Raw genomic sequence first — 11939 nt, forward strand, 5'->3', positions numbered from 1 at the left:
CGTGTGGGATCTATTTCGTAGTGTATACCAGGAGAAGGTAAGATATTGGATGACCGTGATAGTCTGTGCGGTGTTGATCCCCTCGATACTCTCTTAGACATAGTTGCTCTCTTCCTTTCTCTAGCCTTGTTTACCTTTCAATATAGCAGCTGTTGATGTTGTTTGTTTTGTTTACACCTTCACGTATCCGCGCAACCATACAACTACGAATACTGTGTGGCACAAACCAGAGAGTTGCATATTGAACTGCGATGAGTGTACTGGTAAGAATTATATATATACAGAGTGAACTCCACCGTTGCTGGGAACGAGGTGTTGTTGTTGCTCCTATTCACATGAACTTGTGTGCATGTCTCAGTTTATCCTTCATTGGGTCCTTCGGTTTCTTCTTGAGGACAATGAACAATAGAATGGATGAGGCGAAGCACAACCCATACCAGGTGACAATGTACTGTAAGTGGTTATTTCTGAAATCGATGGTGGCCGTTCTTCCAATTGGGACACCAGCGTTCATGAACTGATATTGGGAGAATTCTTGAACCTCTTCAGGTTTGATGTCCTTCAGGTGTGTTTCCTTGTGTGTCTTTGCACTGGCCCAAACTTTCCACCACGGTTTGGGCTCAGTAACGGTGACAGTTTCAATTGGATGGTCCTTGAGATCCACAAGGGCCGCAAGATGCAGTGGGATACACCCTGTGAACTCTGCCATCTCGTTATAGTCCAAGACGTGCCATAGTCTAGATTCAGGGTCGGTTTTTTGCATGGTGATTCTAGGCTTTGGATTGATCATCTTGATGATACATTCGACCTCCACTTCATGCATAGGAACGGATAAATGGTGTAGCGATCTTGTTCCTGGAATCACATGATTATCAGTGACGAATCCTCTTTCGATCAACACATCAGGACCTCCATCTGATCTGACAAGCGGTGTGTACAACGTATAGCCCTTCTGTTCATTCTTAATCTTTGGACCTACAAACACCTCTCTTGAATGGTCAAATTTACCCTTGACTATAACACGTCTGTATTGCCAATCCTCAGCATCTTCTGGATCAAAGTTCTTTGGTAATGGGATAGGGTCGTAAGTCAATCTGTCCTCAGAGGATGCAATGAGGTTGTTCTTCCATTTCAATCTACGCAATTGCCACGTCCCTAACATGAACGAGATTACCGGCATCAAAATCAACAATGATAGGAAGATGTACTTGGATAATGTCCATTCTTCTTTGTCTGTGGTCTTGATAGGTTTCCAGTCAACGTTGGAAGTGATAACGGTACGACGGCTCTGGAAGCTTGGCTGTGATTTGAGTCTCAGGTTTACAGACTGGTACTGATGCAGTCCAAGTTGAAGCTGTGATGAGCGCACCGCCAGAGGTCTGAGCTGAGACGTCAGCGTACTTCTTGGAATGATCTTCGTCAAAGAATAGCGAAACATCTCCCGACTGGCCGTGAACAACCGCTTTCTTTCCTTCAAAAACGAAAGACGATGATGTGCTTTCTATGAGAGCTAGACCAAGGGCTTTGGAATTTTGAAAATTTCCCACGCGGGTTTGTAGAGCTTTTTTGGTTGGACATTGGAGGCAGCGCGGTGAAAATGTCCAAATTCGGGAGAATTACCCTAATATGGTAATTATCCTATTTGGGTAATGGTTTGGTGTGCGGGTGTGGTGTCCGGGTGAGAGAATTCGGGACTACAGATGCCAATGATATCTCGCTTGATTTGTACTAATTTAGTAGGGTGACGAGGTTAGAGGGGTCATAGCATCTCAATGATTTGATAGCACCATCAGAACATCTTAGTTAAAGAGTTGGCAACGTATAAGTTGTTTGATTTACATTTAACAGGTTTTTTTTAGTTGATATTATCTCTTTCCATTTTCTTGCTTCATCCTTTTAACTCATGATAATGTTGTTTGGTCTTCTTCAAAATTCACCAAGAGGCTTAGGTACAATCAAAAGAAAGCTTAATAATGAAGTTCAGTATTATACTTCCAAACATTATATTATAATGAATTTTGCAATTGCTTTTACCTTGGAAGTTTGTATTACATTTCATACTGTTTTTAAGGTACCAAAAGCACAATGACGATGATGTTTAAAGTGACTCAACCTTTTGGCTCAACTATCAGAATGAGGTATCTGATACACTCCATACAACCAGAGTAGTAACTATATAACGATGTGAGGTCATAGTAGCTGGAAAATAGCACCTTGGTCTATATATATCGGTGAATTTCAACTACTCCTCTGTGTAACTGTTTCTCCCATGTTGAGCCGCAATACGCTCAACACATACAAAATCACAGCATTTCACCGATCTACAAAGCTTGGGCTCCACGAGTAAAGTATAAGGAGAGATGCCAAAAATATATATCTGATGAAATCACTTCTTGTCTTCAAAACCAAGCATGAAGGATAGCGTCATATTTCTTGAACCGAGGCATTCACATTGGAAAGAGGAGGATTCCGCTCAGCCGAGTGTAAGTAACTCGTCGCATATTCTAGGATTTTACTCACCAGTTTGAAACGAGTAAACCAGATACCTGGTTAGTTATCTTCACACAAATATCAGCTGTGTATTCCATCTGCTTTGCTTTTATCTCACAAATAGATCCCTCCTAGTGCTGTAACACTCTTTTTGGGAGTTCAATGAATTGATGAATGGTTGTTTCGGTTTCTCAAACTCGTTTAGACCAATCTCCTGAAATTACACACGAAATATATATTGAGGTAGCTCCATCACCAATTATGAACAGATCATATAGCTAAGACTACTAAGCAATTCGTTCGCTATCGATTCATTGGTCTTACTGTTTTGTATGCTCTACTACGTTTCAATATTCATATGCATCACGTATGGCATACATATACGGTATACATACACATGCTAACTATATGCACAATATTTCGAGTGGAAGGACAGGCGTGGTCTTTTTTTTGGAAACGCCTGCGTGCACTCGAGGTTTATGGGGATTATGGTACAAGTTATCATTGAAGTTGTGTTGGAGAGCTGCTTTATCTACTGCTATAGATCATATGTTTTGGTTCAATTGATAGATCGACGCTTTCGGAGATGGTAACCCACGGGTACATGCTAATCGTACAGTTGCACGTTCACACTGTTGGTGATCTGGTTGTGCTACTGGTTGATCAAAATTACGTCATAGGCTGGACGCACTTATTAGGTCGCTGATCGCCATTCCACAATTGATATAACATGTCTGAGTGTTTCAGCTTACACTTGATTGGAGCTTGAAAGATCCGTCAACCAAACCTTTAGGGTAAATGATGGTGTAATGAAGCGTCAAATCAGAGCCAAATCGGCAGTACGCTGTGAACTACCAAGAAAGGACCGAAGTCTAACCAAATTCGCCTTGGTTGCAATGGATTTCGTGATGATAAGACGATCTTCAATTGCACACGGCACACGGATCTACAAGTTCTCGAATCATTGTAACAGGTGCTCAGCGGAAAGGGCAGGTGTAAAACATTAGTCGGATCTATGACTATATCAATTTGACCTGATTGAGAACTTTGTAGAGACTTCACTCCGTGGAAGCCCGCATGGTCGAAACACGTACCGACTTTGAACAATCAAAGACAAACGAGATTTGATAAGACACTTCCAAACCCCGTGTGGTCAACACACGATGGAACTCCTTTGTCTTATCGATGGCAACTCTGAACATCAAACCACCTTAGTCTTTCAACCAATGAACAAAAGAGTAAACAACAACTAAGTGTTGGAGCAACCGAAAGTTCACAACCGCAACGTGATCGACAGACACAGCCGTAATTCACAGTATTTTTTGTCTTTTCGGTTTAAGCCCGATGCCCCCAAACGGCATCTTGGCATTGACGGATAATGTTGATGAACCAAATAGTCACATAAGAGCTGAAGAGTTTGAGCGAGGAAAGCAAAATGATATGGTGACTTCAGCTAGATACGTTTCCAGCAGGTATTGAGGGATATTCTACGGTGAAAAAGTGATTAATTATTGCAAAGGAGGAGGGTACTCTAACTCTAGGGGAAGTTTCTACAGTCTGTGCACGATTCCAATCACATAGACGGTCGGCTCAAGGCGGGGGCTCTTCTGCTCATATCGCTGAACAAACTGGTCAATTAGGTCCAGCGGATGCTAACACAGTACAGTGCAACGTAGATCAAAGAAATACGCGGAATATACCACCACAAGGTAGCTCAACTCCTCTGCTTATCGAGTCTTGAAGTCCTACGGAATTGTGAAAATTAATGCCCCGTACGGCACAGATGTAGAGATACGTATAACATATGCAACGAGGAATTAGACGTTGGATGCTGAGTCAAAGGAGTCATGTCATGTATAGCGTGTTTGTCAATTCACTTTGAGAGATAGTTGTCACTGGTGATTGCCTGTAATGGTCCAATAGCCGAGCTCGAGGGGAAAGATAACTACCAAGTGAGCTTTTATACACTCGTAATGTTTACAATGCCACGACAGCTATTAGACGAAGGACTTTTGGAGTCCCGACATTCTCAGATACGTGATAACGGGCTCTAAACTTATGTTTATCTCCTCACACTCTGTATTGGGTATAGTGGAATGATTTTGTATTATGGTATTATAATACCACTTGAGCCGTGCGGGCTCTATTCCATGCAAAGTTGTGAACCGTCGGTATTATGCGTCTCTCCACCATTCGTATCAAAAGTTGTGGAAATGGTTCAAGTTTCGTTTCATGCATAATTATCTACCTCATTTTGTAAGGTGGTCTTCTCTCCACAGTTACAACTGATGACTGTCAATCAAGAAGAAAACCACAGTCGCCATTCGTATGATAACGCGTTCTAAATCCTGCTCTTCCCCTTTATCGACAAGTGCCCTATAAAGAATGATCTATATAAACCCCCAAAGTTACACATTTAAGTCAGTTTAAGGATAAACATTTTTAAAAACCAAGGCTAGCATTGATATTGTAGAAGCCTAACATCCCAATCTGATTTACGAAATGGAGGAGACGTCCAAAAAGAACACCGATATAGATGAAAAACCTTTAGATGACAAGCACTCTGGTAGCCAGGATGATATTTTCCTGACTTTTACCGAAACTGAGGAGATCGAACCTGGTTTCGGTAAAAGAGAATGGAATGAAGAGAAAGTCAATGACTACTACATAGGACTCTCTTCCAGTGAGCTGAACTTGCTGCTAGAGAAATGTGGTCATGGTCATTCCACCACAGATCGTGAAGAGCTGAACGATGAACTGAAGTACGTCTTGGATAAGATGATTAATATGACAGAAGAACGAGTTCTTCATATTTTTGATCAGACGATCAAGGAACATGACCATGATGTTAACTTCCCAGAAGACGACTGGTCTTTTATTACTGATTACGTGTGTGGAGAGTTGAGCTTGGACGACACTATGGTAAAGTTCAGAGCAAAACTTACTGCGACTCTGTTCTATTACCATTCTATTTACCCTGAAGTTCGTGCGGTCACTGATATCTTTGACGATGAGGAGCCTTGTGAGACTATAAGATCTTATACCATAGCTATTATTTGGGTTATTATCGCTTCTGGTGTCAACGAGTTCTTCTACCATAGACAGCCTGCTATTTCATTGTCATCCTCTGTCATATCCGTCCTAATGTATCCATGCGGGAAAGCATGGGAGTATGTCATGCCAAACGTTATGGTTCCATGGTTCGGTGGTAAGATCCCATTGAACCCAGGCCCATATTCTTACAAGGAACAAATGTTTGCAACTATACTTAGTGGTGTCTCTGGTACAACTGTCTATGTTTCATCAAATATCATTGTTCAGAGGCTGTTTTTCAAGAACACTTGGGTTGATTTTGGGTATCAGTTCTTGTTAACCATGTCCACACAGTTCATTGGATTGTCATTTGCTGGTATATTGAGAAAGTTTTGTATCTACCCAGACAGAGCTGTTTGGCCAACTTTTCTTCCAACTCTTGCTCTTAACAGAGCCTTGTTGAAGCCAGAGAGAAAAGAAGTCATCCATGGATGGAAGATATCTCGTTATAATTTCTTCTGGATAGTATTTGCCAGTATGTTCTGTTACTTCTGGTTACCTGATTATATATTTGGGGCGTTGAGTACTTTCAATTGGATGACTTGGATCAAACCCACAAACTTCAACCTTGCGATGGTCACTGGAAGTGTTTCAGGACTCGGTCTTAATCCTGTTCCAACATTTGATTGGAATGTTGTGTCTATGCTCATGAACCCATTGGCAATGCCATGGATCACCATCTGGAATATGTACTTGGGTGCAGTGGTTGGATTTGTGATAATCATCGCGATGTACTACTCCAACTACTACTGGACTGCGTATTTGCCTATCAACAGCAACGACATATTCACCAATACAGGTGAATCCTACGAAGTGACTGAAGTTGTTACAAATGGCTTACTTGATCCTCAAAAGTACCAAAAGTACTCACCACCATTTTACTCTGCAGCCAATCTTCTTGTGTATGGTGCTTTCTTTGCAGTATACCCGTTGTCATTCTTCTACAACTCTTATAAAGAATGGTATACAATCAAAAAAGCTATTGCAATGACATCTTCTGGAGTTGAAGATATGCTCAAGGGGTTTAGCATCAAGAAATTCTTTAAACAAGAGACACAATATTTCAAGATGTTCAATGATCCAACAACTAGAATGGTAAGAAAGTACAGAGAGGTTCCTGACTGGTATTATATTGTCATTCTCGTGGTTGCCTTTATTTTTGCAGTACTCACTGTGGAGGTTTACAAGGAGTCAAAGACACCAGTATGGGGTATCGTGTTTGTGCTTGCAATCAACTTTCTGTTCTTGATTCCATTCTCTGTCTTGGTTGCAACTACTGGTGTCCAGTTTGGTTTAAATGTACTTGTCGAGTTGATCATTGGTTATGCTCTTCATGGTAATGGTATTGCACTTATGACGCTGAAAGCCTTTGGTTACAACATCGATGGCCAGGCTGACAGTTTTGTGAGTTCCATGAAGATTGGTCACTACGCAAGAATTGCACCACGTGCTATCTTCAGAGCCCAATTGATTGGTACTTTCATCCAGGCATTTGTCTTCTTAGGTGTTGTCAACTGGTCCATGTCCAACATCAAAGACTTTTGCCAACTTGACCAGAGTGCTAAATTTTCTTGCCCACAAGAGAGAACTTTCTATTCAGCTGCTGTTTTATGGGGTACTATTGGACCAAAGATTGTGTTCTCCGGATTATATCCAACTTTGAGATATGCATTCTTGATTGGCTTCCTCATTGCACTACTTTTCATTGCTTTGAGACGCTGGGGTGGAGGTACATCTTGGTACAGGTATGTTGGTCAACTAGAACCAACGGTATTCTTGAATGGTATCATCAATACCTATGCACCATACAACCTGACATATATGACAGGTGGCCTGTACCTTGGTTACTTCTTTATGAACTTCACAAAGAAGCGTTATGTTGCCTGGTTTGAGAAGTACAACTATGTCCTTGCTGCTGCGTTGACCGCAGGTGTTGCCTTCTCCGCTATCATCATCTTCTTTGCTGTACAATTCCACGCAAAGAACATTAGCTGGTGGGGAAACAACGTTATGTATGAAGGAGTTGATGGTGGTGTTGGACAAGTGGCGCTATATGACGTCTCTGATACTGAGAGAGGTTACTTTGGACCACAAATGGGCCATTATCCAACTGATTGAGATGCTACATGGATTATGCTTCATGTTTCTAGATATGAGCGTATAGGTGTAAAGATAAATTGCGATATTGATATCTCATGACACTTGAGAACGTGTAGCTACATATGTGACGTGATAACGTGTGTGAATTGAAACAAGAATATCACCACCCCGTTTAAGAAATCCACACCTATAACTTTGAGTCCAGAGCATACGTCGCGTAACTACAGGACATAGTGTTCTTTTGGTGTTTATGTAACGTAACTGAGAGTTGGTTTACTTGACAGTTGATATGGCTGTTAAATGTCTAGTACTGACAGTGGTTACTTGACTAGCGAATGACAAGGCAGCACACCTCTACCAATCCTTATACCTAACGGCAACTTATAACTTCTGATAAGCTTATTGGTAAGATATTGTTGATTTGCAAGGTTTGCCAGTGGGAGAATAACAAAACGTGTTACAGCTGTTGAGGAAGATTGATACAAATAAGGACACACTAATGAATTTGCTCTTATCTTCGGAGTAACTTACTCGAATATGAAGCCATAGCTTCTCTGAATTGTCGATAAACATCAAGTCTTCCATTATTGTATCATGTCTCCGATTTAAGCTTATCCACTAAGGATGCTTTGATCGGCCGAATAAATAAACCTCAAGACATGCAAAATTGATGCTTTTATTAAAGTGTGCATTTCAAGGCGTTCTCATATACGTTCTGCTTACAGGTGTGGCATGTAATGAATGCTTTAAAACCTAACAGCAACAACTCGCCTCATGGCTAGTTGAGGCAGATAAGTCCATGTGGCTCTAAGAGTTGCCGTTCCTGTGAAAGGGAACCGGAAATCCTTTAAATAGACCATCACACATAACCGTGGATCTCAACCACGGCACTATGCCCTGTACCTTATATAGATAACAGGAACAAAATGGGGTTATAATCAAAACAGCCACAACCGGAATTCTCTTGAATACTTTTCGGCTATTATCGGTGAGCTAATTGATAAGATTCATCATGGTATCGACCGTTATCGCATAACAGCACTACGTTGTACAGCTTTGCAGCTTCCATAAATGAAGAAGTGTTGTACAGGCTGTTGATGTTATATGCAAGTTTATTAGGACTATTTTGACAAGAATGATCAAATCGATTAGATGATGCTTTCCAAGAGAAATCACAGGATTGGAACCGTGATGTCAATATAGTCACAACGTAAGTGCTGCAGAATCACAACGTTTACCCTAAGAGCCAAGATTATATGCCACCAATCACCCGAACATCTATGACCTCACGGCTTGAAGGCACAGACATACAGCACCAACTTACGAGCGCTCACCACTATGCTTACGCATCACACTTCCAAGACATAGATACACCAGGTTTCTAACAGAACTCAGTACTTTAAGAACATAGAATTTATTTAGTGAATGTTGCTGATTGAGGGATTTCAAACTCAGTAGATAATGCAGCGCATGTTGAAGCTACAAGCCGTTAGTTATCCTCCACTCGTTTATATTGAGGAGAGAAAAACTCCGACAGTGATTGAACTCAACGCACTTGTTCAACCACCAATAAAACAAATGAATTAAGGCTTACCAATCAATGAACTAACGGCTTAGCTTACTTGCCCCTTTTGAGGTCAGTTAGAAAAAAAAAGACATTAACCTGTGCACACACTCTGTTGTATTGACTTGCGAAGAATTAACCTTCACGCATCTGTCACCTTCGACCCGTACGGCACTGATAGTGATAAACGGAGGCACGGGGTTGAGAGTGGTTAAGTATACACTAGAAAGAAATAGTGAGTAACGAGTGTTGACTTGTAATACATGGACTTTTGGGCTCGTCTTTGAAGCTTTCAATTACACCTACAATCCACGACTTGCAAGGTAACGTGAAGTGCAAAAGCAACCCGTAAAAAGTCAAAACAAGCACAATAGAACTTTGAAAAATTCTTTGAAGCAGTCTGGAATACATTGAATGGTCCAAATTTGGTACTTGGAATTGTACGAACACGAGTACGCGGTAGGGTGGTGGAGACAGAAGCCATGCCGTGCTGGGTGCAGCAAGACACATCATGTTCACAGCTGCGTTTCCCAATTAGTACAGAACTCCAATCGTAAAAACCTCGAGAACCGTATTAGAGTTCTTGAATGTAATGTAATCAGGGTTAAATACGTACTACATTCTTGTTGGTGTGCATGAAGACTCCAAAGTCACAGTGTAGCTGATATCATACACCCCTCTACAATATTGATCAAGTGACCACCAATGCTGATCCGTGATAAGATGACCTTGCGTGATTACAGAGAAATCAATCGAGAGACCGGAAACTTACATCCACAAGATTGAGATTGAGCGTTCATTGGGAAGTATAAATTGACAGCTGTTCTCTCTTCATGGTTGACCATACATTCTGACAAAGAGTATGAATTTGCACATAATTCGTTGAACCACGATGAGTTACGAAATGTGTGAAGTTTCAAAGAGAGAGAACAACTTTAATGATGACACTATTAAGGAAAAATCCATAGGGACACACGAAACGATAGTGCTCTCAGGTTCTGGCAGTGCCATTGATGGCACAGAGAAAGACTCTGACCCTACTTTTGGTGAAAGAATCTGGGACGAAAACCGAGTTCATGAGTACTATACTGGTCTCTCACATGAGGATCTGAGTATGCTTTTAGAAAAGTGTGGTCATGGTTATTCCACAACTGATGATGAACAGTTGAACGATGAAATGAAGTACGTCTTGGATAAGATCATAAAGATGACTGACGAACGTGCTTTGGACATCTTCAAGGAGACCATCAGAGAACATGAACATGACGTTAACTTCCCTGCTGAAGATTGGGGGTTCATCAACGACTGTTCAAATGGATTACTGAACATGGATGACCCTAAGGTGAACTTTAGAGCCAAGTTAACGGCAACGTTGTTTTACTACCACTCAATTTACCCAGAAGTTCGCTCTGTGACTGATATATTTGACGATGATGAGCCATGCGAGACTATAAGATCTTATACAATTGCTATAATCTGGGTTATTATAGCCTCAGGAATTAACGAGTTCTTCTTTCACAGAATGCCTTCCATCAAACTCTCTTCAGCAGTTATCTCAGTTCTTATGTACCCATGTGGTAAAGCTTGGGAATATATCATGCCAAACGTTATGGTTCCATGGTTCGGTGGCAAGATTCCACTGAACCCTGGCCCATACTCATACAAGGAACAAATGTTTGCAACTATACTCAGTGGTGTCTCAGGAACTTCTGTTTATGTTTCCTCCAACATTGTCACGCAAAGAAAGTTCTTTAATAATGACTGGGTCGACTTTGGTTTTCAGTTTCTATTAACGATGTCTACTCAGTTCATGGGACTCTCATTTGCTGGTATTTTGAGAAAGTTCTGTATCTATCCAGCAAGAGCCGTCTGGCCAACGCTATTACCTACTCTTGCCCTCAACAGAGCCCTGTTGAAACCAGAGAGAAAAGAAGTGATTCATGGATGGAAGATCTCTCGCTACAATTTCTTTTGGATAACATTTGCTGCAATGTTCTGCTATTTCTGGCTGCCAAACTACGTATTTGGTGCCTTGAGTACCTTCAACTGGATGACTTGGATTGCACCAAACAACTTCAACTTGGCTGTTGTTACTGGAAGTATATCAGGATTGGGCCTGAATCCAGTTCCAACATTTGACTGGAATGTTGTTTCCATGCTTGTGAACCCGTTGGCTACCCCATGGCTGACGATTTGGAATATGTACTTGGGAGCATTTCTTGGGTTCTTCATCATCATTGGCGTGTATTACTCCAACTATTCTTGGACAGCATACCTGCCAATCAATAGCAATGGTATTTTCACCAATACAGGAGAGAGGTTTGATGTGACTGAGATCATCACGGATGGACTTCTAGACACAGAGAAGTATCAAAAATATTCACCTCCATTCTACACTGCTGCAAATATTGTTATTTACGGCTCTTTCTTCGCACTTTATCCTTTATCGTTCTTCTACAACACTTACAAAGAGTGGTATACAATCCGAAAGGCGGTTGTGATGTCAATTGTCGGCTTCAAAGAGTCGATACAAAATTTCAGCTTCACGACTTTCGTCAGGGCTGATAGCTATACTTTCAGAAAGTTTAATGACCCAACCACCAAAATGATGAGAAAGTACAAAGAGGTTCCTGATTGGTTCTATTTGGTGATTCTTGTCATTGCATTCGTGCTCTCGATCATCACTGTTGAA

General features: G+C 41.2%; 2 protein-coding genes across 2 annotated transcripts in view; one reads left to right on the plus strand and one right to left on the minus strand.

The window, feature by feature from the left end:
* Nucleotides 1-1501, minus strand: SHY1 (cytochrome oxidase assembly protein SHY1). The gene has a single exon (XM_020214433.1). It carries the CDS (start codon nt 1436-1438, stop codon nt 332-334), a length of 1107 nt encoding a protein of 368 aa, XP_020072613.1. The 5' UTR covers nt 1439-1501; the 3' UTR covers nt 1-331.
* Nucleotides 1502-4501: 3000 nt separating this feature from the next.
* CYBJADRAFT_193358 (small oligopeptide transporter) overlaps nt 4502-11939 on the plus strand; it is a gene marked incomplete at its 3' end in the record, with an annotated part of 12476 nt that continues 5038 nt past the window's right edge. Inside the window, exon 1 of the mRNA XM_020217476.1 lies at nt 4502-6605. Coding sequence (XP_020072614.1) covers nt 4993-6605 — 1613 coding nt within the window. The 5' untranslated portion in view covers nt 4502-4992. The remainder of the gene's footprint in view (nt 6606-11939) is intronic.

The sequence above is a fragment of the Cyberlindnera jadinii genome, assembly GCF_001661405.1.
Source record: "Cyberlindnera jadinii NRRL Y-1542 unplaced genomic scaffold CYBJAscaffold_2, whole genome shotgun sequence".
Lineage (NCBI taxonomy): Eukaryota > Fungi > Ascomycota > Saccharomycetes > Phaffomycetales > Wickerhamomycetaceae > Williopsis > Williopsis jadinii.